General features: G+C 47.9%; 1 protein-coding gene across 2 annotated transcripts in view; it reads left to right on the top strand.

The window, feature by feature from the left end:
• MAP2K6 (mitogen-activated protein kinase kinase 6) overlaps positions 1–26,781 on the top strand; it is a 106,385-nt gene that overhangs the window by 19,283 nt on the left and 60,321 nt on the right. Inside the window, exon 1 of one of the 2 annotated variants that reach the window (XM_005221341.5) lies at positions 20,597–21,177. Coding sequence (XP_005221398.1) covers positions 21,150–21,177 — 28 coding nt within the window. The 5' untranslated portion in view covers positions 20,597–21,149. 2 annotated transcript variants of the gene reach the window in all.

Raw genomic sequence — 26,781 nt, 5'->3', positions numbered from 1 at the left:
CTGGAAAAACCATAGCTTTGACAATATGGACGTTTGTCAGCAAAGTGGTATCTCTGCTTTTTAATATGCTGTCTTGGTTTGTCATAGCTTTTCTTCCAAGGAGCAAGCGACTTTTAATTTCATGGCTGCAGTCACCATCTGCAGTGATTTTGGAGCCCAAGAATATAAAATCTGTCACTGTTTCTACTTTTCTCCCCATCTATTTGCCACGAAGTGATGGGACTGGATGCCATGATCTTAGTGTTTTGAATGTTGAGTTTTAAGCCAGCCTTTTCACTCTCCTCTTTCACTCTCATCAAGAGGCTCTTTAGTTCCTCTTCACTTTATAGATGAGGCAATTATGATCCAGAGGGTTAAGTCATTGGGAAATCCAAGGTCATAGTGTATTAGGTCAGGAGGACAGGTCTCCTGACTCTCGAGTGGGCTGTTGTTAGCATCCTGGGTGCATCTTGGTGCTAAGCCAACCTATGCCTCTCTGGAGAGCCCTTACATTCACCCCATGAAGACAGAAACTGACTCCTGAGTCCTAAAGATTAAAAATACACGAGCGCCAGGCCCAGAAGTCAGGACCTCTGCTCATTCCGTTGGTCATCAGATGACGGAATGGGTCTGTTCAGTCCTGCACACAGTCATTCATCCACCTAATCATCCCCTGACCACGTGTTAGATGCTTCTTGGTGTGGTTCACGGCACCTGGGAAGGTGCAGAGAGGTGATTCCAACTTGAAAGAAGCTCACGTTCTAATGAGGGAACGTGCGTGTGTACCAACATTTGTGATTTAACAAGAGCTCAAAGGAAAGGTTGGGCTTCCCAGCTGGCACAGTGGTAAAGAACCCGCCTGCCAATGCAGGACATGCAAGAGACAGGAGTTCCATCCCTGGGTTGGGAAGATCCCCTGGAGGAGGAAACGGCAGCCCACTCCAGTACTCTTGCCTGGGAAATCCCATGATTTCCCTTTGCATCCCATGAACTCCCATGAGAGGAGCCTGGTGAGCTACAGTGCACAGGGTTGCAAAGAGTGAGACACAACTGGGCATGTGCAAGCAGAAAGGCTGAGCAACTGCTTGGATCTTGGAGAGGGAACAGGAGACCTGGAGAGTGGGTGGGGGCAGGGAGTCCAGGCAGACCAGCCCCAGGCTGGGGGGGCTGTGTGTGCACGCATGCGTGTCTGGGAAGTCCTGAAATCGCGTGTGTCCACAGTGCTGGGGGTCCTCCGGCAGGGCAGGGAGGTGAGGCAGGGGAAAAGGCAGGGCCACGGGAGGGGAGACCTTGCGGCTTATTCGTGGCCGGGCTCCCGTCCGCAGCATGAAATTCTCCCGAGAGGGGCTTTCTTTCAGCAGCTAGATGAATATAGTTTTGTATTTTAGACTCAGCGTTGCATGTCTGTCCCTTGGCAACAGGTTTTGTTAATATTCTGAGCCGGGTTTAAAGTGAAGAGCCAAATTGGCAATGAAGTGTCTTCCTTTGGCAAGTCTGACACTAACTTTATCAGTAGGGGAAAAAAAAAAGATACCAAGTTTTATGGGAAATCGTTCGCAAGGGTTGATTAGTATTGGTGGTTCTCTTTCCCTCCCATCTGATGACTCAACTCATAGCTCACAGTGACGTTTTGTTGGCACTTGGCCAGGTCTTGCTCACCCGGAGGCCTGATGATAAGGTTTTCATTCATGGGGGCAGGTCTCCCACCCTGCTTCTTCTGGTTTTTAGCTGGGGAGCTTGACATTCTTGCCTGCTAAGCCCCCGGGGAGATGGCATGCTTACTCTGTTGGCTTTTCTGGCTGAGGGCAGGCGAGCACTGCTGACAGATAAGGGCCTCTTACTGAGCAGAAACTGCAGCCCGAGTGCTCAAGCCTGAGGTTCTAACTGTCCGAACCTTTGGACGCGAGTCCTGGTCTCTGCAAAAGGCAGACTGCTCTATGAGCCCCAGCTGGCTATCAACGTGTGAGATGGGGACTCTTCCCTGGTGGTCCATGACTAAGACTCCGAGCTCCCAAGGCCGGGGGCCCGGGTTCAGCCCCTGGTCAGGGAAATAGATTGCACAAGCCGCAGGTAGGACCTGATGCAGCCACATAAATGTGCTTTTAAAACAGTGCAAGAGGGAGCACCTCAGTGAAGAAGAAATGCAAAACCAAACCTGAGGTGGTTTCTTCCAAACTTCATGAGCAGTTAATATTATTTTTGTGTCATTTTCAACTTTCTTTTTTTTTTTTTAACTCAAAATTTCCAAAGCCTGTATCCACAGTGTTGCAAAGTTCCTAGCAACAAACTTAGCAACACATTAGAGAAAAAAACAGTTAACCAGTTTCGGTATTTTCCACTGGATTTGTAATCTCATCTATTTCATCTTACCTCCTTGGGCCTTGGTTTCCTCTTGTAAATAGGTGGTCATTAAATTCTGTTGTTTTAAAGACATGCTTAGGTTGATTGGGAAGATACATTAAAGCTAGAACATGTAGAGAATACAGAGAGACAGTGCAAATTCAGAAGCATGAAATTAAGACAGATGAATCCTAGTGGATGAAGTATTTCAGACATGTCACCCTTCCTGTACTCCGTTTGGGTTCCAGCAAATCACCCATGCTTTCATTGTCTTTGGTAGAAGTTTGGAAGAAATTAACTACTTAAATCATACTCTAATAGTAACCTGATTTTATGTATAACTGGATTCTTGTTTGTTTTCCAAAATACATGTATGCATTTTAAACCCCTCTAAGAATCAAAGATAAACATGACCTTGCAATTCTACTTCTGGGCGTACATCTGGAGAAAACTAATTAAAAAAGATACACGCACCCCTGTGTTCATAGCAGCACTATTGAAAATAACAAAGACATGGAAGCAATCGTGTCCATCAACAGATGCAGGGATGGAGAAGACGTGTTACACACACACAGGGGAACATTACTCGGCCGTGAAAAAGGATGAAGCAGTGCCATCTGCAGCGATATGCACGGACCTATAGATTATAATACTGAGTGAAGTAAGCCAGGTAAAGACAGACACAACGTGATATCACTTGTGTGGAATCTGAAATAATGATACAAGTGAACTTTTCTGCGAAACACAACAAGATGCACCTACTTAGAAAATAAACCTGTGCCTACCAAAGGGGAAGGGCAGAGGGAGGGATAAATTAGGAGTTTGGGCTTAACATATACACACTGCTGCTGCTGCAGCTGCTACTGCTACGTCGCTTCAGGCATGTCCAACTCTGTGCGACCCCATAGACGGCAGCCCATCAGGCTCCTCCATCCCTGGGATTCTCCAGGCAAAAACACTGGAGTGGGTCGCCATTTCCTTCTCCAATGCATGACAGTGAAAAGTGAAAGTGAAGACGCTCAGTTGTGTCCGACTCTTCGTGACCCCATGGACTGTAGCCTACCAGGCTCCTCCGCCCATGGGATTTTCCAGGCAAGAGTACTGGAGTGGGGTGCCATTGCCTTCTCCAATATACACACTAGTATTTATAAAATAGATTAACAACGAGGACCTGCTGTTTAGCACAGGGAACTATATTCACGGTCTTGTAATAACATATAATGGAAAAGAATCTGAAAAAAGATATATATGTGTGTGTGTGTGTATATATGTGTGTGTGTGTGTGTATATATGTAAGGTGGTCTGGTATTCACATCTCTTACATATTTTATGTATCTTATGTATATATATAACCGCATCACTGTGTTGAACACCAGAAGCTAATACAACATTGTCAATTTAAAAAAAAAAGAAAAAAGCTGAATAGTGGAGACTGAGGAAGAGTTCGTTCTTTATGTAAGTTGTAGATGCAAGATTCCATGACCAAGAAAGGTAAGGAAGTCTTTTTTAATAAAAAGGACAGATTCACCTTTATGGGTTGTTTTAGACCTGAGGTTCCTAAAAGTTAAATAAAAAAAAAAAAAACAAACCGGAAAATACTTCAATCATTTGGAAATGATTTAAAGGAAAAAAAATACACATGCTGCCAGCAGTGTTAGATCATTAGAGTGCAAACACTTTAAAAGAAGTACAGCCATCACACTTCTCTGTCCTCTGCAGAGACTTCGTCTTGGAAAGATAGCAAGTTTGCAAATTAACAGATCTTGCTTGCTCCTTGTAAGAAAAGCTATGACAAACCTAGATAGTGCATTAAAAAGCAGAGACATCAGTTTGTTGACAAACGTCCATGTTGTCAAAGCTATGGTTTTTCCAGTAGTCATGTACAGATGTGAGCATTTGACCGCAAAGAAGGCTGAGTGGCAAAGAATTGATGCTTTTGAGCTGTGGTGTTGGAGAAGATTCTTGAGAGTCCCTTGAACAGCAAGGAGATCCCACCAGTCCATTCTAAAAGAAATCAACCCTGACTATTCATTGGAAGGACTGATGCTGAAGCTGAAGCTCCAATGTTATGGTCACCTGATATGAAGAGCTGACTCAGTTGAAAAGACCCTGATGCTGGGAAGGATTGAGGGCAGGAGGAGAAGGGGATGACAGAGGATGAGATGGTTGGATGGCATCACCAACTCAATGGCCATGAATTTGAGCAAGCTCTGGGAGATGGTGATGGACAGGGAGGCCTGGCATGCTGTGGTCCATGGGGTTGCAAAGCACTGGACACAACTTAGTGGCTGAACAACAACATTTAAATTTCATTCTTTTTCCAGGAGCTTCTGCTGCCAACTCCACCAGCTCCCCTCCCCTCAAGAGCACAGTCATGTGGTTCTCTTGATTCAAAGAACATTTCTTCCTTTTTCTCACTGTTGAATATGTTACAGGTGGATTTTTAATGATAATTAATGAAGAAACACTGTCATTTTAAAAATTATATAGTAAGGACTCTACGTAAATATTCTGTGTATGTATATGTATATATATATATATTTATTTAAATTGACTCTTGCTTTGGTTAATTCTAGACTGGAAAGAATTGTAAGAAAGACTGTTCTATCTTGTTTACTGGCTTATCTTTAGAGCCATGCTCAGCGCCTGACTTGTGTGTGTGTGCTAAGTCGCTTCACTTGTGTCTGACTCTGTGCGATCGCACGGACTGTAGCCCGCCAGGCTCCTCTGTCCACAGGATTCTCTGGGTAAGGATACTGGAGTGGGCTGCCATGCCCTCCTCCAGGGGATCTTCCCGACCCAAGGATGGAACCTGAGTCTCTTATGTCTCCGGCATTGACGGGCAGGTTCTTTACCGCTAGTGCCTCCCGGGAAGCCTCAGAGCCAGGCTTATAGAAGGTGCTTAACGAGTACTGTTTGAGTAAGTTATTGATTAGCAATATGCAGAGTTAGCCTTTCTCAAGCTTGTAAGGTGGGCTGAGATGGACTTTGGTGAATTCATGCTTCCCTTTTCAACCTTTCCTCTTCCTTCTCACAGGAGAACTTCTTACACACCTGTAGAATCCTCCTGCATTTTCTTTATAGATGCCTAGTGTTTATTGTGGTCAAATACATGTAACTTAAAACTCACCATTTAAATCATTGTAAAGTCTACAGTTCTGTGGTTTTAGTGTCTTCAAAAGGTTGTTCATCCATTACCACTGTTTAGCTCCAGAACATTTTTATCACCACAGATGGAAAAACGTCTTATCCACCCCGCCCCCCCCACCCCCCAGCCTAGCCCCTGGCAGGCACTGACTGTCTGTTGCTATGGATTTGCCTGTTCTGGATGTTTCCTATGAATGGAATCATACAATATGTGGTCTTTGTATCTGGCTTATTCCACATAGCCTAATTCTTTTCCGAATTTCCTTCATGTTGTAGCATGTCATTGGTACTTTATTCCTTTTCATGACTGAGTAGCATTGCACTGAACTTCCCAGGTGGCTTAGATGATAAAAGAATCCACCTGCAGGGCAGGAGACCCGGGCTCCTTCTGTGGGTTGAGAAGATTTACTGGAGAAGGAAGTGGCTACCCATTCCAATATTCTTGCCTGGAGAATGCTGTAGACAGAGGTGCCTGGGGGGTTTCAGTCCGTGGGGTCGCAAAGAGTCAGGATCGACTAAGCGACTAAGCACACACAGCAGTCCATCGTGTAGCTGTATCGTATTCTTTCTTCTCCTTTTATTTCCTCTCAAAATCTAGTGTCTGGCACATCCCTGGTGCTCCAGTGGCTGAGACTCCATGGTCCCAATGCAGGGGCCTGGGTTTGATCCCTGGTCAGGGAACTAGATCCAGCATGCCAAACTGAGAGTTTGCATGCTGCAGCTGAAAGATCGCTTGTGCTGCAACAAAGATTGAAGAGTCCGCTGCGATGAAAACCCGGTGCAGACACACAGAGCAGAATAGGGTAGAACAACAATTAGGGAGAAAAAGGCTGGGAGGAAACACGACAAAATGCTAAAAGAAGGCTAGTGTCTAAGAGCACCTCTTAAAAGGTAATCAGTAAAACAACATGATAAGTGGAATGTAAAAACTCACCCAAGGGGAATTTGCGTTGTCGAAGTGGGAAACAGCCTAAAATAAAGCAATATATTTGTAATGGTGAGATCTCCAAGATGAGATATTTCCAAGGGGACAGGGGATTTTTTCAGTGCCACTGAATTACGTATTCATGAACATCTGACTTCTTGTCAAGCCAAGTCTGCCAATGGCCGTGGGACCGGAAAAGGTGTTAAACCAAGTAGGCGGGCTCAAGGGTTCTGACTGCCAGTTAGCTATTGTTAATAGCTCGCTCTGTGGCCTCGTGTTTTCTGTCCGTTGTTCGGGTTGATTTTGAAGCAAGCCTTCTGCTAAGCGCGCTCTCTTCGTTTTTCGTATTTATTCATTTATTTTGTGAGTTCTCTTGTTTCCTGGCTGCCCTGAGTCTTTGTGTCGCCTGGGCCGTCTCTCGTTCTGTCGAGCGGGCTGCTCTCTGGGTGCGGTGGGTGGGCTTCTCGCCACGGGGGTTTCTCTCGCTTTGGGTGCGTGGGCACGCGGGCTTCAGCAGTCGCAGCACGGGGACTCTGGTGCGCAGGCTCAGTAGCAGTGGTGCTCGGACTTCCTTGCTTTTCAGCGTGTGTGACCTTCCTGCTCCAGGGATTGAATGGTGTCCCTGCATTGCAAGGCAGATTCTTAACCCCTGGATCACTAGGAAGTCCCTGTTAAGCTCTTACTGTACCTTTTTTTTTTTTTAAAATCTCTTATACTCCTTCAGAAATGGCATGGACTAGGTATACTTTTTATCCACATTTTATAAACGAGGAGTCTGTAAATGAGGAAATGTAGAGACGGAATACCATAGCTGAAGTTTCACTTGCTGTGAATCGCTGGAGACAAGACCTGTAACCCATGTCTGATTGTCTATGATGAGCCTGAGCTCATCACGCTTTGTGGCTGGAGTTGGCTCTGTTTTTGTACAGCCCACAAGCAGAAGTGGTTTATGCATTTTAAAACGAATAATCAAAAGGAATATTTCATGACCCACGAACATGATGCAGAGTTTGAGTTTGTGTGTTATAAATAAAGTTTTCTTGGAACACAGTCACACCTGTTTGCTTTACGTGTGATCTCAGCTCTTTCTCGGTACCATGGCGAAATGGAGTTGTTTGGACAGAAATTATGGCCCACAAAGCCTAAAATATTTCCTTGTTGTTGTTCAGTCACTAAGTTGTGTCTGACTCTTTGCAACCCCATGAACTGCAGCACGCCAGACTTCTCTGTCCTTCATCATCTCCTGGAGTTTGCTCAAACTCACGTCGACTGAGTCGGTGATGCCATCCAACCATCTCGTCCTCTGTCATCCCCTTCTTCTCCAGGCCTCAATCTTTTGCAACATGGGGGTCTTTCCCAATGAGTCAGCTCTTTGCATCAGGTGGCCAAAGTATTGGAGCTTCAGCTTCAGTCCTTCCAATGGATATTCAGGGTTGATTTCCTTTAGGATGGACTGGTTTTATCTCCTTACAGTCCAAGGGTCTCTCAAGAGTCTTCTCCAGCATCACAGTTTGAAGGAATCTGTGCGAGTTCCTTGCTAAAGGGTGTAGATACGGATTCTTCCTGAGCTTGGCAGGAAATGAATCAGTTGAAAGAATTTGGGGTAGTTCGGAAAAGATGCCAAAGGCCAAAGAACTAGAATCAGAGACGAGAGAGCTGGGACAGACCCCAAAATAGGCCAAAGGAGGGGCCCGGTGGTGACACACTGTGACTAGTGGGTACAGATACCCAGCCCACTGCTGGGCCTGGAGTGTGGTTGTCATGACAACTACTCCATTGCTGTTGCTGATCAGCTGCTAAGTCCTGTCTGACTCTTTGCTCCCCCTTGAACTGCAGACCTCCAGGCTTCCCTGTCCTCCACTCTCTCCCGGAGTTTGCTCAACTTCGTGTCTGTTGAATTGACGATGCCATCCAGCCATCTCATCCTCTGCCGCCCCCTTCTCCTTCTGCCTTCAGTCGCCATAACGCTACCCAAACTGCGTGGGGCTGCCAGCGCTGTTTCAGGTGCTAGAGTGAATCCTGTGCTGCCCCTGACTGTTTACCTCACTAGGGACAGAGCCAAGCCCACAGTGGTGCTGCTGGGCCCAGACTGCAGCGCAGAGGATGCTGAGAAAGTGAGTTGCCGGCACGCTTAGCTTCCGTCCTGCGTGGCTGGCGCTGCCTGGTCACGTCACAGGCTCTCCACACATAGGAAGGGACCTCCAGGGATCAATGCAGGACGGACGTCTACGACCCCCTCTCAGCTGGCCCTTATGTGCGTGCCACCAGCTTTCAGACGTCTGGGAAATTCAACGTGTATTGGCCTCAGGAAGAGATTTTTACCAACTGTCTGGGACAGAGGAAGGAAACTCGACTCTGAGACGTCGTGGAGGGAAGACTCCCAGTCTTAGATTACTTACTGACCTCAAAAGCAAAAGGGCTGGCTCAGCCCTAGTCAGCTCCGTCAGGGAGCTAAATCTGTTTCACTCGACAGGAGTGAGATTTGAAATGTGAATGATTTTCAGAAATCATAGCCTCAGCCAGAGACGAAAGTTTGTTTTATCCTTGAAAACCTTGAGTAGTAGAATAGGTGTGTTTCTTGTTTCCCAGAAAGGAGAACTGTTGCGTGTGTAAACGGAGTGGCTGCTCTGGGGTTATGTAACGACCAGGTGGTAGACCTGGGGCTAGGACCCTCTTTGCCTTTTGCTTTCGGCTTTTTCACCACCCCAGGGCCGTGTCTCTATAGGAATCCCATTTTCTGTGGGTAATGAATGAATTGCCTGTAAATGCTGGAGTACTGTGAACAGTATTAAAAGACTGATTCTGTGCCTAACAATTGGACCTGTAGGATGTAAACAGTAGCTTTGTTTCCCAGGGGTGGTTATTGGATAAAGGATATATTGCATTTCTATACTCTGCTTGAAAAAGTAAACCTCACAGAGGTCTCTCTTCCCTTTTTGGAGATATTTATGCTGTCAACTTCAGTTTCAAATGTATCAGTCTGAGCTTTGGTTCAGATTGATTTCAAGTCATGAAAACACTCGGGGCAGATGGCATAAGAAATCAGACGGGTCCCCACACACCTAAGGAGTTAAGAGTTTAAACAGGGGAAAAAAATGCTGTTTATTTTTTACCCTGCAACAAAGGTATTTTGGGCATGTGGCATGCGGTCTCACCAGCTGCTGCCTCTTTCAGAGTTAGATTAGCTTTCCCTTGTTTTCAGCCTCCTCTGGTGATGAATGGAAACCCGGCTGGGGGCGGTGGGGGGCAGGAGCTAGGGTCAGAGAGGGGGCCAGGACAGATGTATTGCTTTGCCAGGGAATATCGAGTTTATGTAATCGAGCTGGAGACTGGCAGTTGACCGTTCAGGGGCAGGTCCCTGGTGCTCTAGGGGTTGAGGGCACAGTGCAAGGTACAGCCTGCATTTAGTCAACAAGTGTTTGGTGTGACGCACAGGAAGCCAAAACTGTACTGGGTGCTTGGAGATTGAATTGCTGGGCTCAGAGTCGCATTACGTGGGCTAAACCAGTCGCCACAGGACTGGCGAAGCCAGGTAGCCCTCTGGACCTCAGTTTCTCCCCCAGTGATGAACGGTGTTTCCTGGATCCCAGACTCTAACGTGTGCTAGCGTGTTGCTTCTTCCGGTCTAGCCTCCCGGGTGGGGGTTTTCTCTCTGTTGCAGGTGAGGACCTCAAGGCTCAGGAGGCTGAGTGCTTCTCTGAGAGGTCACGGAGCTAGCTGGTGGCAGGTGGGCATGCGAACATCGCTCTGGAGCCCATATTGCCTCGCTGCACCCTGCCTTTGGGCATCACTTCAGTGCTCGCCGCAGACCTGGAAATACAGTGCGTGTCTCCTCCGCTGTTTTACCACGGTGGTGTTCTGAGCTTTTGGGGGAACGGGTGCTTGAAAACACAATGACTACACCGCACAGTGATTTTTTTTTTAAGATGCTGAATCATGCAACTCTGTGAAGTAGTCATTGAATTCCATACCCTCAGCAGGTTCGATGATGTGATTTATGTAACTTCACATGTTATTGTCTTCTTTGTTTCCCACCTACAAAGGAGTCCTGTGTAAAGGCAGGTTTGGGAAAGGAGGAATTGGGTGGCGGTGCGGAAGGCAGTTTTGTAAACAGGTAGGGCCTGGAAGAGGCAGCAGATGAAGAAACAAGGGATCAGGGCAGTGGTTTCGCCTGGCCCATCGGGGTGTTCAGAAGGGTGAGCGGTAGCGGACCAGAAGGAAGTCAGTTCACGAAGCATCAGAGGAGTGACCATGGGGCACGGTTTGTGTTTCCCCAGCGGGGAGCCCACAGCTGGAAAGGCCTGGAAAAGAGGGGACAACTGATAGACCCCTCCCCGCCTAATGAAGACCCCTCCCCGCCTAATGAAGGTGCTGTGCCTTTGCCATGGCTGTGCCTCTGCAGGGCGGCAGCCTTGGGTGAAGTCAGCTGCCTCCCCAGAAGCAGGGGGGAGACGAGAGGCCGGGGGTCCCGGGAGGCAGCTCAGGGCGGATGGAGCGGAGGCGGGGAGGGGGTGCGGATGGAGCAGAGCAGGGGGTGGGGGGAGGATGGCATCCGCACCACGCTTCACAGGCTCGTTTCACAGGGCTCGTTTCTGGTATTCTAACCCGGGTTTGTCGTTTTGGCCATTCATGAAATCTTCAGACTTGATGATGAGATGATTTTTCCTGTGGATGTTTGATTTCAAACACTTTGAGTGGCCAATTTGTTTTACGAATCACTCAACTACTGGATACAGAGCCTAATCTTTTAAACCATTTATAGTTTGTAAAACCGAGTGGTAGCTCTTCTGAAATTCTGATGTGTGAGGACCCTTTTCACTTCAAGCATTTAGCATTTCTCTCCCTCTACTCTCTCTCTCTCAAAAAAAAAAAAGAAATAAAGAAAAGAGGGACGGCTGGGTCTAGGGAGATGCAGGTACACCAGACCGTTGAGGTCAGCTGGGAGCCAAGGCCCTTTCAACCTGAACTTGAGGGACTCCCCTGGTTCAGCGGGACCAGGTTCAGTCCCGGGTTGGGAACTAAGATCCCACATGCCGTGGGGCACAGCCAACAGACACACAGAAACACACACAAAACAAAACCCTGAAACTGGGATGCCGTGAATGGAAGGCAGCAGAGAGACACAGGGTCAGGAGCAGGGAAGCAAGTCCGGCAGCCTCGGCCAGAAACAGCGAGGCTCCGTCCACGCTCGGTCCTTCAGGAGGCAGGACAGACGCACCGTGCTGCGGTCGCAGCATCTCTCTCCTTTGTCTTGTCTTCCTCCTTGTGTCCCCAGGACTCCCGAGCCCATCATAAAGTCAACCAGCTGGCTCCCTCATCCAGATTTGTAGGGAAATATTCTCAGCATTTTTTAAACAACTAAAGTCAAAGCAAACCAGTCCATCCTAAAGGAAATCAACCCTGAATATTCATTGGAAGGACTGATGTTGAAGCTGAAGCTCCAATACTTTGGCCACCTGATGTGAAGAACTGATTCATTTGAAAAGACCCTGATGCTGGGAAAGATTGGAGGCGGGAGGAGAAGGGGACGACAGAGGCTGAGATGGTTGGATGGCATCATGGACTCAATGGACATGAGTTTGAGCAAACTCTAGGAGATAGTGGAGGACAGGGAAGCCTGGCGTGCTGCGGCCCATGGGGTCAGACAGACTTAGTGACTGAACAACAAGGAGCTTTCTAAGTGTGGAGGCCTCGCTGAACTCTGTTTTTCATGAAACTCTTTCTGAAAAGGCAGCCTTTTTTCTTCTTGTGCAGTCGTTTTTATATAAGAAACGTGACCACCTTGCTGGTCTGTTGGGCGCGGGGGGCCAGGGAAAGGTCACTGGGTCCTGGGCTGGTTCCTGGCGGTGTGGGCGGCTCGTGACTTCCACTGCTGTCCCTCTGGCCGCTGCGGTCACTGCGCCGTCCTGGGCTCGCTCACTCGAAGGTGGCCACTGCTGGCCACGGCTCTTCCCACACTTCTTTGTACTTTGCTTCTGTTTGTCAACTTAGCCGCATCCCGACCCTTGGGCCCTCTTCAGCATCTCCAGGTGACTCGAGGCTCCTTCCTGTGGTCGGTGGACGAGCTGTTTGCATGGCCCGACGTCCTTGTGGTGCTTTGCCTCCTCGAGGCTCCTTCTAGCAAGGTTCAGAGAGTTTGTGTTCATTGCTGATGAGGGAGGTGCTTTGCTTTCCTTTCTTGCTTCTGGCTTCTTTTGTCCTGAGGGTTCACAGCTTTCCACCTGGTGAGTTGCTGAGGAAAGGCTCCCCCGACGACTGCAGTGTGTGCGGGTGTGGCAGGGCCGTGCGCGTGCTCAGCCGTGCCTGATCAAAGCCAAGGTCGGGCCAGAGGCCAGCACTCCCCTCGGAGAGCTCCAGGAGGGACCCACCTCTCGACAGTGGTGAGACGTCGTAGAGGAGCCTGGTTGTCTCCTCTCACCGTGATGAAGAGCCTGGGTTTAAATCCTGGTTCCCCTCTGATTAGCCGTGTGGCGGCGGTGGTGGCTTAGTCCCTAAGTTGTATCTGACTCTTGCGAACTCGTGGACTATGGCCTGCCAGGCTCCTCTGTCCATGGGATTCGTCAGGCAAGAATCCCGGAGTGGGTTGCCATTTCCTTTTCCAGGGGATCTTCTCAACCCAGGGATTGAACCCAGGTCTCCTGCACTGCAGGCAGATTCTTTACTGACTTAGCTCCCAGCGAAGCCCAATTAGCTGTGTAGCCTTGGGCAAATGACTTGACATCTTCAGTCTCTGAAATGGGGATAACAGGAGTACCCTGGACATAGGGTTGATGTGAAGATTCTGTATTATCTGAAACATTCTTTATATGTAAAATATTATATTATATACAATGCATTATTACAATTATATAATGTTTAATATATTTATAACATGTTACATATATTATAATATTATGTTACTAAAATTATATATAATAATATAATCTATAGGGCTTCTCAGGTAGCTCAGATGGTAAAGAATCTGCCTGCAATGCAGGAAACATGGATTTGATCCCTGGGTTGAGAAGAGCCCTTGGAGAAGGAAATGGCGATCCAGTCCAGTATTTTTGCCTGGAGAATTCCAGGTACAGAGGAGTCTGGTGGGCTACAGTCCATGGGGTCGCAAACAGTCGGACATGACTGAGCACGCACGCATGCATTTGTGCCAGAAAAATATAAAATAGATCCTGCCCTCAGTCTTTACAGTCCAGACTGTACAGCTTTGTAAATATACAGGTTGTGCTAGAGGTAAAGGACCCACCTGCCAATGAAGGAGACATAAGACGTGGTTTGATCCCTGGGTCTGGAAAATCCCCTGGAGATGGAAATGGCACCCACTCCAGTATTCTTGCTTGGAGAATGCCACGGACAGAGGAGCCTGAGGAACTACAGTCCATAGGGTCGCAAAGAGTCGGACACGACTGAAGCGACTTGGGACACACGCCCAAAAGTGTATATCATGAAATGTAATAGGAAGACAGTGACGGGAAGGTATTTTTGGTACTTGTGGATGCAAAAGCAGGAGGATTCTATTTAAACAGATTCTATTCTATTTAAATGGAATGAGTAGAGGTGAATCTTGAAAAATGTTTGTGGAAATGATTTGATTTGAGCCGAATCCAGAACTCTGAGTCGGTCTTCGTGAGTCAGTCGGGAAAGGAAGCCTGGTCTAGACAGAGGAAGCGCCCTGAGTGAGGGCGTGGGACCTCAGAGCCTCCCGGTGGTCTGGGAGCAGCGAGGATTTGTCCCGACTGGAGTGAGGTGTGAGTGAGGGACGGCGGCGACCGGTCAGGGGTCATCAGCAGCTCGCTGGAGCTGGCTCATGTCCGGTTCATGAGAGCCATTTATGAAATAGCCTGTCGTTTTGCAGGGCTTCCCAGGCGACAGTGGTCAAGACCCTGCTTTCCACTGCAGGAGACCCAGGTTCAGTCCCTGGGTCAGGAAGATCCCCTGGAGAAGGAAATGGCAACCCACTCCAGTATTCTTGCCTGGGGAATCCCACAGACAGAGGAGCCTGGTGGGCTTCAGTCCATGGGGTCACAAAGGGTCAGGCACAACTTAGTGACTAAGCAACCGTGTTTTGCAAGCTGGTTGTCAAACTGTGGGTAGTTTGAAATGGACACTGGTGGAAATGTTTACACCATGGAAATTGGCAAATATCTGAGCGTTCCTCCCCCAGAGAGCTGCTTTCTCAGGGCTCTGCTGCTGGCGATGCGCTTGGGTGTCACGGGGTCCATTGTTCTTCAGGGCCCCTGAGTGCAGGCGAGGGGAAGTCAGCGCCGGTTGGCAGGGGCGCAGCGTGGTCAGATGCACAGTTAGAAAGCGGGCTCTGTGTCTAGGGTCTTGTCCCTCAGGAAAAAGATCGGAGAGGGGCGTTTTTCACACAGGAGTTGTTTGGGGAGCATCCTTCGGATGAGAACCGGAGAGGGGAGTGAATAAAACATGGCTGGACAGAAGGAGACTCCTCAGCACCTGTGGGCAAAGCATGAAAGGTGGCACTTTAGTGCCTGATACTAGAATCCCAGACTGTGGACATGAGCGGTGGTCTGCACACTGTTCCCCCAAAGGCCAGACGGCCGGGTCTGCGGGCATCTGGCTCCGTGTACACCCCTGCCCTGCTGTTGTGGGCTGAAAGCAGGCAGATCGTGAGTCCGTGAGTGAGCGCGTGACATTCTAGCAAAACTTTATTTACCCAAACAGGCAACGGGCCAAATCGGGCCCTCGGAGGCAGTTTGCTGACCCCTGGACTAGGGTCTTGAGGAGGTGGGTTTACTTTAAAGTAAACAAGACTTTGACGTGCGCTTGAAGGTGTGGATAGGGGGCTGCAGGTGATGCTTATGACCAACGCGGCCCAGCGTGCTCATTTCCTTTCCTTAATTTGGTCTCCTTCTGGCCACCTCTCTCTCTTATTTATTTTTTATTTTTATTTACTTTTGGCCGTGCCATATGACATGTGGGATCTTAGTTCCCTGATCAGAGATCGAGCCTGTGCCCCTGCAGTGGAAGCATGGAGTCTTAACCACAGGACCACTGGCGAAACCCCCCTGACCTTTCTTTTGTGGGTGTGTGCTTCAAGCAACTTTACTTATCCAGTTTTCTGCTTTTCACAGAGTATGGATTATGTAAAACTCAGCCAAAAAAAGAGAGTTCCCTAAATAGAGATTTATAGGCCACAGTCACTAAGCCTACTGCAACACAGTAGGAAATTACTAGCAAAAAAAAAAAAGTGAACACATTTTTTTAAAACAATGGAAACATCACTCTTTAAATAACTTCTGTTTCTAAGGGGAAATCGAATTGGAAAGAAAAATTATTAATAAATTCATAAACACAGCATCAGTTCAGTTCAGTCCAGTCACTCAGTCGTGTCCGACTCTTTGCATCCCCATGAATCCCAGCACACCAGGCCTCCCTGTCCATCACCAACTCCGGGAGTCCACCCAAACTCATGTACATTGAGTCGGTGATGCCATCCAGCCATCTCATCCTCTGTCATCCCCTTCTTCTCCTGCCCCCAATCCCTCCCAGCATCAGGGTCTTTTCCCATGAGTTAACTCTTCACATGAGGTGGCCAAAGTATTGGAGTTTCAGCTTCAACATCAGTCCTTCCAACGAACACCAGGACTGATCGCCTTTAGGATGGACTGGTTGGATCTCCTTGCAGTCCAAGGGACTCTCAAGAGTCTCCAACACCACAATTCAAAAGCATCAATTCTTCGGCTCTCACCTTTCTTCACAGTCCAACTCTCACATCCATACATGACCACAGGAAAAACCATAGCCTTGACTAGACGAACCTTTGTTGGCAAAGTAATGTCTCTGCTTTTGAATATGCTATCTAGGTTGGTCATAACTTTCCTTCCAAGGAGTAAGCGTCTTTTGATTTCATGACACAGCATAACACAACCTATAATTTATGTAGCTAAAGTCCCTCATTTTATTTTACTTTTTTTGTCCTTTCTTTAAATAATTTGCAGTGTGTGTGTGTATTTTTGAGTTGCTTGTTGATTAATAGTAATTGATTTCCTGCTCTTTTTGGAAGTGTTACATAGTGGAAGGAACCTTTTCTATTCCTCTCTATTAGCCCTCTGTTAAATGCAGTTTAGTTATTTTTCTCTTGGGTGTAGCTCTGTAATTACATACTCTTCTATTTGCCGTTGACCTTGGGTCAGTGTTTCTCAACATCGACTGTGTATTGGAATCACCTGGGGGATCTTTTGGACACCAGTGCCCAGGCTGCATTTGGAACAAGTAATCAGAACGCCAGAGGTAGGTCCAGGCATCAGCATGTTTTAAAGCTCCCTGGGGATGGGAAAGTACAGCCAAGGTTAAAAACCACTGCCTTGAATTGAAAGGTTCTGATGCCTGGCAGGTCACAACCATGACTGTAGAAGTCTTCAGCTTTTAAGGGCTGTACTCAGACAAACTCAGCTCCCGGTGCCGTAGTAGGCATCCTTTGTTGTGTTTCTGTGGAGGCAAGCAGAGAAGGATCGGGAAGGTGTTGTAACTTGGCCCGTGTCTGTTAGCCAGCAGTGGTTTTTTCATCACCCAGTGCAGTGACAGCCTCTGAGCTTGGTGAAAGCTCCCAGGCTCCAGTGATTAAGTCATTATCCCCAGGAGCCAGTCTTGACCAGAGTAAATGATCAGCACAGATGTTCCGACCGTGCCAGAGGGAATAACCTTCTCACGTTGTCATGGGCGCATACACGTTTGATGACATTTCTTACCGAGAGCCTGACTGACCGAGCTCAAGGTGACTTTTGTTTCATGTTAGGGAGACTCAGGGCAATTGAAAAGGTACACTCAAGGAACTTTTATAAAGAGATATCGAGGTTATTTTGAACATACATGTCTGGGGATAGTATTTCATAAGTAGCAACATTTTTAAGGGATGGCGTCAACAGCATTTTGCTCACAAAAATCTTTTTATAAATGCAAGATTCTAACCTTGTGACGTGGGGATTGCTGGAGCATTTGTTAATACTATTCAAGGCTGAATTTCAAAGATTTGGAGCTTGGTTTCCTGAGCGAGAGTTAGAGAGACCTGAGCTGGGGGCATGTGGGGGACCCCCTACCTGTTCTGAAGGAGGACACTGCTGAGAGCAGCTTCTCCGCTTCCATTTTACTGGGGATGTGATGCCCTTTACTGAGGGACAGTGGAAAGAGAGTAGGGTTCTGTCGCCTGCACTAGCTGAATCCCGACAGAAGTGGTTGCAGCAGCAGAGCTTTCTTACACAAAGACACCTGGGGTGGCACCCGCATTCCAGAGTTCCTTAAGTCAGTCATTTAACCACGCTCCAGCTTGGGCGGGAATCTCTTCAATTTGTGACTTCCTTGGCTTTTTCTTTCTGGTATGGTTGCTCTCTGGCCCTAAATATCATGAAGGGGCAGCAGAGGATGAAATGGCTACATACCACTGACCCAATGGGCATGAATCTGAGCAAACCCCGGGAGATCGTGAAGGACAGAGGAGCTTGGCCTGCTGCAGTCCATGGGGTCGCAGAGTCGGACACAACTGAGCCACTGAACCACAGCAAGCACCTGACGACTTCAAAGGGCTGGAAAAGAAGGGGGTCATTTCTCCTCTGGGTCTTGTTTTAATCAGGAAGGAAAAGCTTTTCAGGGGCTCCCAGCCGACTTCTCAGATTTCAAACCTGGAGCTGAATGCTGTTCTTTATTTCCCCCTCAAACCCATATCTGCAGGAGGGGTTAGTTTACCGTGGTTGGTGTAAGCTAGCGGTTAGCCAGCTTTTCTTGGTAAAGAGTCCGTGACTATCTGGGCTTTGTGGGCCACCTCTAGTCTCTGTTTTAGGCTCCTCTTTCTTTTTTTTAACCTTTGTTGTTCAGTTGTTAAGTCGTGTCCTGCTCGTTGGCACCTCATGGACTGCAGCACGCCAGGCTCCCCTGTCCTTCACCATCTCCCAGAGTTTGCTCAAACTCACGTCCATTGAGTCGGTGATGCCATCCAACCATCTCATCCTCTGTCGCCCCCTTCTCCTCCTGTCCTCAATCTTTCCCAGCATCAGGGTCTTTTCCAATGAGTTAGTTCTTTGCATCAGATGACCAAAGTATTGGAGCTTCAGCATCAGTCCTTCTAGTGAATATTCAGGGTTGATTTCCTTTAGGATTGACTGGTTTTCTTAACCTTGGGAAAGTGTAAATATCATTATTATATCTAGGGGTGTGTGCCAGACATGAACTCATTAATTGCTTTTCATCTCCTGAGGCTGGTGGAGGTGCCATCATCTCTGCCACCCGTTTTCAGAAAAGCTTTGATTTTGTTAGCACACTGAGTGGGCAGCCAGCTGTTTGCTTCAGTATCTAATTTGTTAACTTTGTTGTGATGATTATTACATGTCATAGCTAAATAAAACAAAGAATGTAGTTCTGGGGGTATCATAGGCCCTCAGCTGATGTATTTATATCATTATTGCTGTTCACGGTTATTGTCGTTGTAATTCTTGTTTCATTCCTGTAGAATTCTGTCATCTAAACTCGTTTGAGCTGTGTGCATGGAATTCTTTTTAGATTGTAGTAAAACGTTATTTGGTGATTTTTTTAGTTGGTTCAGTCTTCTGTTGTGGGGCAGCGTGTCCTCTAAACTCCACATCTCATCAATTTATACAAAAATTTAAAGTTCTGAGATTGTCATACAAAGTGAATAGATCAGACAGAGACAAATAGCATATCACGTATATGTGAAATCTAAAAAAAAAAAAAGATACATATGCACTTATTTACAAAACAGAAACAGAGTCACAGACATGGGGGAAGCATGGTGGGTAGGAATAAATTAGGAGGTTGGAATTAACATATACAGGCTACTATATATAAAATAAATAATCAGCAAAGACCTGCTGTACAACACAGGGGAATAACCTATATGAGAAAAGAATCTGAAAAAGAATAGATACATGCATGTGGATAACTGAATTAGTTTAAACTAGGCAATGGCACCCCACTCTAGTACTCTTGCCTGGAAAATCCCATGGACGGAGGAGCCTGGTGGGCTGTAGTCCATGGGGTTCGCTAAGAGTCAGACAGGACTGAGCGACTTTACTTTCACTTTTCACTTTCATGCATTGGAGAAGGAAATGGCAACCCACTCCAGTGTTCTTGCCTGGAGAATCCCAGGGACGGGGGAGCCTGGTGGGCTGCCGTCTGTGGGGTCGCACAGAGTCAGACACGACTGAAGCGACTTAGCAGCAGCAGCACAACATTGTTCAACTGTTTTTTGTTGTTGTTCAGTCACTCAGTCATGTCTAACTCTTTGCCACCCCATGGGCTGCAGCACGCCAGGCTTCCCTGTCCTTCACCATCTCCCGGAGTTTGCTCTAGCTCATGTCCATTGAGTTGGTGATGCCATCCAACCATCTCATCCTCTGTCGTCCCCTTCTCTTCCCAGCTTCAATCTTTCCCAGCACTAGGGTCTTCGCCAACAAGTTGGTTCTTCACATCAGGTGGCTAAAGTATTAAAGCTTCAGCATCAGTCCCTCAATGAATATTCAGGATTGATTTCCTTTAGGATGGACTGGTTTGATCTCCTTGCAGTCCAAGGGGCACTCAAGAACTTTATTCCAATATAAAATAAAAGTTTTAAAAGAAGTATTGTTTTGGCCAAAATGTTCTTTCTGATTTTCCCCTAATATCTCATGGAAAAACCTGAAGGAAAATTTTGGCCAACCCAATAATTAGGCAATGGTCGATTTGATGAAGAAACATTGGGGTATGAATTCTCAAGACTCCAGTTATCTTTTCATTGAAACGGAGTTATTATTCTTACTATACTCACCCGCTTAGACTAGCTTGCAGAAAACCTTCACATTTCAGTGGCTTAATACAAGAAAAATATTATTCCTTACTCATGCCCTATGTCCCAAATGAATCGTCAGGAAACCCCGCCCCACACAATGACTCAGTGACCCGGCCGGCTTGCGGCTCTGTCATCGTGTGGTCGTACCATCTGGAGAAGATGGTCTTGTCCCCCGTCTCCATGACGACGGCGCATCTTGCTGCCTCAGCCCGGAAGTGACGTATTTCACGTCTCGTATTTCAGTGACGAGAACTGATCACGTGGGCCAGTCCAGCGGCCAGGGTGATCGTGTGCAGTTGCAGCGTGCTCACTCTTCGTTTCAGGATGCAGGATATAGTTCCCCGACCAGGGATCGAACCTGGGCTCCCCTATCTTGAAGAACATGGAGTCTTAGCCATTGGACAACCAGGGAAGTTCCTCCTGCCTTATTTTAAGTTTGGATGTTTTTTCTTAAGACCCATGCAAGAAATTTCATAATTGAGAAAAATAGGAAGGAAGAAGAAGGTCGCCCGGATGAGCTCCCCTGGGGTGAGGCAGTAACCAGCGACCCTCAGTGACCTCACACAAGTGCTCTTTTACTCACTTCACGTCGGGTACAGCTGGACGAGGCTCCGACTGCGCTCTTGCAGAAACGCCATGTACCGCAAGTGGGTGTTGAAGGTGTCTGTGGCAGGAGAGGAGGGGACCAGAGATTCCAGCCTGGGCTTTTCACTGATTCCTGAACTAGAAGGGGCACCTGCCGTTTCTACTCACATCCCACCGTCCAGAACAAACCACAGGGAGGCTCAGAAAAACGGGGAGATGTGCGTGCTTTCAGAGGGCATTCAGTGTCTCTACTGCGCGTTTCAGAAATACAGAAGAATTTGTAAAGGTGTGCTTCCTGTCCAAAGGCCCCAAAGCATCTTGATGGCAGTCATGGTATTCTAACTAAACTTATATTTGGATCTGCACGTTTCACACTTAAGAATGTGGATTTCTAGGAGAGCAGCTAAAGGTTAGTGTAACCGAAGATCGTGATGACATTGAATTAGGGAAGATTCTAATGTTTGAAATTCTATGAATGATTAAAAAAATATGTTTGGGGAAGAATAGTAATTAATTACACCAACAAACATTTGTAGCCCCAGGTAAAACATACTTAAAGAGAGAGAGCCGTTCGTTCTCGTCTGAGGTGATAAATTCTGCTGTCTTGGGATGCAGCAAGCTGTAGGGTTGGCGTTTAGGGGTGTACTGCCTCAGTTTCGCATATGGGAAAGCCGCACAGTTGGCGGACCTTCCCTTAAGGGCTGCAAGCTGCCCTCTCAAGATGAGACAAGTCAAGTGATGCTTATGAGCTTTCTCCTGATGACTAGTTGTCATGCAGCCTTGTGGCACTTGGCTTTCTGATTCTAAGTTTTCGAGCATGTTCACTCAGTCGTGTCTGACTCTTTCAACCTCAAGGGCTACAGCCCACCAGGCTCCTTTATCCATGGAAATTTTTAGGCAAGACTACTGGAGTGGGTTGCCATTTCCTTCTCCAGGGGATCTTCCCAACCCAGGGATCGAACCCAGGTCTCCTGCATTGCAGGCAGTTTCTTTACCCTCTAAGCCACCTGGGGAGTCTGATTCTCTGTTGTTGTTCTTCAGTCACCAAGTTGTGTCTGACTCTTTGTGACCCCGTGGACGGCAGCAGGCCAGCCTTCCCTGTCCTTCACTGTCTCCTGGAGTGTGCTCAAATTCATATTCACTGAGTCAGCAATGCCATCCAACCGTCTCATCCTCTGTCGTCCCCTTCTCCTCCTGCCCTCAATCTTTCCCAGCATCAGGGTCTTTTCCAATGAGTCGGCTCTTCAAATCAGGTAGTCAAAGTATTGGAGTTTCAGCTTTAGCATCATTCCTTCCAAAGAAATCCCAGGGCTGATCTCCTTCAGAATGGACTGGTTGGATCTCCTTGCAGTCCAAGGGACTCTCAAGAGTCTTCTCTAACACCACAGTTCAAAAGCATCAGTTCTTCAGCGCTCAGCCTTCTTTATAGTCCAACTCTCACATCTGTACACAGTTTACTTATCTGTAAAATGGACCTCATAGAAATACTGTGACAGTTGAATAGACGTGAACACAAAGTCCTAAGAATCTCTGACTTAATGACGGTTCCTTTGTTCTTCTTTATCTTATACTTGTTAACATGAGCTGTAAAATCTATAATCTGGATCTTTGTTAGTTACAGGATGACAAACCCTACCGATCTGCCAGGGACTGAGTGGGTTCCCGGGGAACTGGGACTGGACTTTCAGTGTTTTTGTTTTTGTTTTGGTTTATAAATTTTTATTAAAATTGAAAGTTGGGGAACTCCCTGGCGGTCCAGTAGTTGGAGCTCTATGCTTCCACTGCAGGAGGCAAGGGTTCAATCCCTGGTTGGGGAACTGAGATCCTGCATGCAGTGCCCGATGTCCAGCGGGCTTTCAGTTTCAAAACCAGGAATGTCCGGGGCAAAGTGGAATGAGTCGATCCCTACACATACTAGAGCATCTTGGAAGCTGATTGTGGCCGACTCACTGGAAAAGAGCCTGATTCCGGGAAAGACTGAGGGCAGGAGGAGAAGGGGATGACAGAGGATTAGATGGCTGGATGGCATCACTGACTCAATGGACATGAGTTTGGGTAAACTCCGGGAGTTGGTGATGGACAGGGAGGCCTAGCGTGCTACAGTCCATGGGGTCTCAAAGAGCCGGACACGACTGAGCGACTGAAGGACAACCCTCGCTTCCTGTCCGTGTTATACTCCACTCCCCCGTGGTCCCTAGGGGTCCATGTGACACGGTTTCTAAACCTCTTGTGGGCACCCCTGGCTCAGCCCGCAGCCTGCCCAGCGGCAGCACGTGGTCGCAGTGAAATGGAAAGAACAAGAGAAACAGCTTGCCCTGGACTTCACGCCTTCCTCCTCCCACAGACGTGTCTTTCTTTCCCTTTCTACAGCGGACTCTGCGGGTGTTGTTGGGTCCCTGTGCCCGAGGGGTGGGAAACAGCCCTCGGGGGCCGCTGAATGGCCTTGCTTTGTCCACAGGCGTGTTTTTCCCACTGTTTGTGGTGCCTGACAGGGTCGTTTTTGTTCTGGGCTGAGCTGGTTTGGGAAGGCGGGCTGCTGAGAAAGCCGCGGGGTGCTCTGGCCTCCGGGGGCCTCTCCGGGGAGCTGCTGCCCAGCACCCCCGAGGTGCCCCTCGGCCGGCGGAGGTCAGCTGGGGCCTCTGCCTTCTGTTCCAAGTCTGGTTCTGATAGTTATGGGAACTGTCACCAGCTTCTCTGGCTCCGGAGTGGCCAGGAACGAGCCCAGGCCAGCGAGATTCCACTTTAATTGTCAATCACACATCACCAAAAAAAAAAAAAAAACCAGAAGCCAGCTATGTGCTATGCACCACTTTCCATAACTTTTCCTCCCTGCTTGGCAGTCAGATTGCTTTCTTTTTCAGAAAGCACGAAGTCAGTTTCGGTCAGGATTTCTGTGTAGAAATCCGAAAGCAGGCGGTTTGGAAAGGAAGGTGAAGTGAGGGGGGTTTTCTGCTCGCCCTGGGAATGAGTCGCACGCCCTCGGGGTCGGAACGTGCAAACGCCAGGCTGCACCGTGCCCTGCCTGCAGCCCCTGGCCGTGCGCAGAGCCCCTCACCAGTGGGCTTTGGATCCCGCCGGGGGCACAGCCGGCCGGAGCGACAGTGTGGGCCGCCGCCTCAGTGAGCAGGGGCAGCTCAGCATCTTCTCTACAGGGCATGGACTCTGGTCTGCTGACCTGTGTCGCAAGGACATTCCAGCCGCCGGGAGAAGCTTGGCTGCTCTCTGGATTCCAGAACAGGCAGTGCTACCATAAAACGACACCAGAACACACTGTGCTTTTCGGTGCTACCGGGTCTGCGTGGAGCCGCCTCCGTCCCCCCTGGGGCAACGACAGAAGTAGTTTCTAGACTGAACTCTAGACCCCCAGCCCAAAGGACCTTGGTTCGAGCCCCACTTCTAGCCTGTGTTAGTCTGAGGGCTTTGGCTAGAGTTCTTAAGCGTGCTGAGCTACAGCTTCATCGTTCGTCTACAGGCCAGGGGGTGTTTGTGGCCTGCTTGTGTCGCTCTGAATGCTGCGGTTCTGGTATTTCTGGGCAAATCTTGTCCTTCATGGGCTTCCCTGGTGGCTCGGCTGTAAGGAATCTGCCCGCCAATGCAGGAGACATGGACTTGATCCCTGGCTCAGGAAGATCCGCTGGAGAAGGAAATGGCAACCCACTCCAGTGTTCTTGCCTGGAGAATTCCATGGACAGAGGGGCCTGGCTGGCTACAGCCCATGGGGTCGAAAAAATTGGACACACTTAGCGACTAAACAACAACAGAGGGTGCTGCTGCTGCTGCTGCTGCTAAGTCGCTTCAGTCGTGTCCGACTCTGTGCGACCCCACAGACGGCAGCCCACCAGGCTCCCCCGTCCCTGGGGTTCTCCAGGCAAGAACACTGCAGTGGGTTGCCATTTCCTTCTCCAGTGCATGAAAGTGAAAAGTGAAAGTGAAGTCGCTCAGTCGTGTCTGACTCTAGCAACCCCATGGACTACAGCCTACCAGGCTCCTCTGTCCATGGGGTTTTCCAGGCAAGAGTACTGGAATGGGGTGCCATTGCCTTCTCCAAACAGAGGATGAGTGACCATATATAACAAACATGCATAGGAAAAGACAAGAATGCTGGGATCTTTTAATACTTAATACTTTTAATACTTTAATGCTGGGTGTTTTAATACTTCTCAGGACCAATTTGTGGTGTTGAGAAGACTCTTGAGAGTCCCTTGGACTGCAAGATCAAACGAGTCCATCCTAAAGAAATCAGCCCTGAATATTCATTGGAAGGACTGATGCTGAAGCTGAAGCTCCAATACTTTGGCCACCTGATGTAAAGGCTGACTCATTGGAAAAGACCTTGGTGCTGGGGAAGATTGAGGGCAGGAGGAGAAGGGGGTGACAGAGGATGAGATGGCTGGATGACATCACCGACTTGATGGACATGAGTTTGAGCAAGCTCCAGGAGATGGTGATGGACAGGGAAGCCTGGTGTGCTGCAGTCCATGAGGTCTCAAAGAGTCAGACACAACTTAGCGACTGAAAAACAACAACACTTCTTGGGGAGGAATCTTGAGCTGCTGTTGTATCTAATACTGAAAAACACCTGCTTGGCCTGCTCCGCAGGCATCACGTTGTTTGGTGCTTATGGGCTGATGTTTGTTAGGAAGTGTGTGATCTGTGACTAGGAAGGTTTGAGATGATCAAGGGGGCAGGGGAGGAAGGAAGGGGGTTGTGTGGAGCTGTGAATGCCATTGTGGCGAGCTTCCTTTAATTGTGTGTTGGTTGGTTCTTCTAGAGGCTCAGGACTGCGTTCCCTTCCACGTTCACTGCCGCCGGGTTGAGTATTAAGCAATGGTTTTCAACTCAGGCTTTTTGCTGAGACAACACGGAACATCCTGGAAACGCTATGCTGTGTGTGTGTGTGTGCTCAGTCACTTCAGTTGTGTCCCACTCTTTGTGACCTCGTGGACTGTAGCCTGCCAGGCTCCTCTGTCCGTGGGATTTCCCAGGGAATGGGTACCCATGCAAGCATTCTTGCCTGGGAAATCCCGTGAACAGAGGAGCCTGGCAGGCTGCAGCCCATGGGGTTACAGGGGTCTGCCACCGCTGAGGGCATATGGGCATTCTCTGGTGCAGGGCAAAGCCTGCAGAAAGCATAACAATGTTTAGAGTAATGATGTATGATTTTAAAATTATTGAGACTTCCCCTGTGGTCCAGGGGCTGAGACTCCACACTCCCAATGCAGGGGGCCCGGGTTCAATCCCTGGTCAGGAAACTGGACCCCACGTACTGCAGCTAAGGATTCTGCATGCCGCCACCACGACTCAGTGCAGGCAAATAAACACACAAGCTAGGAGCTGGAGTATCGGCAAACCTGCCCTCCCAGAGTGTCTTCTCTGGTCAGCCTATACAGAAATGTGTCTCATACCACCCTCATTTGGATCTCTGTCCACTTCAGAGGTCTTGAATTTTTTCTAAGTGGATTGACTGTAAGTTCTTGAAGCTGAGTGACTTAGCATATCATTTCCCACTTGTGTTTTGTTTAAAAGAGCCAAACGTATTTCATTGCAACCAAGGCATGCTAGCTATGCCACTGGTCACTTAACAATTATGTATAAATAGTCATCTTTACAACCCGTGTTTGCATATTCCATTTGAATGGAATATTTTGCAACTAAAAAAAGAAAACGTGTACAAAACTATGGTTAGTGTCTGCAGAAAAATAGTCACAATAAAATGCTAAGGGATAAAAGCGGTATTAAAATTACATACACAGAGAGGTCTTGATTGTATGAGAAATTTCTGTATCTATGTTAACATATATATATTAAATGGTTAAAGATATATTCACAAAAATAGTCTGCAAAGTCATGCACTGAAATACTAACGTTAGCTTTGCCTGGGTGGTTGGGATTCATTTGGGTAATTTTAATTTTCTTCTTTGCCCCTTTCTTTGTTCTCTAAATTTTTATAATCAGTATTTTTACTTGTGAGCTCAGAAATCCAGTGCTGTATGTTTTTAAAAGTGATTTATTA

The sequence above is a fragment of the Bos taurus genome, chromosome 19 (genome assembly GCF_002263795.3).
Source record: "Bos taurus isolate L1 Dominette 01449 registration number 42190680 breed Hereford chromosome 19, ARS-UCD2.0, whole genome shotgun sequence".
In the NCBI taxonomy this organism is placed as follows: Eukaryota; Metazoa; Chordata; class Mammalia; order Artiodactyla; family Bovidae; genus Bos; species Bos taurus.
This window is presented reverse-complemented; position numbering and strand designations above follow the sequence as displayed.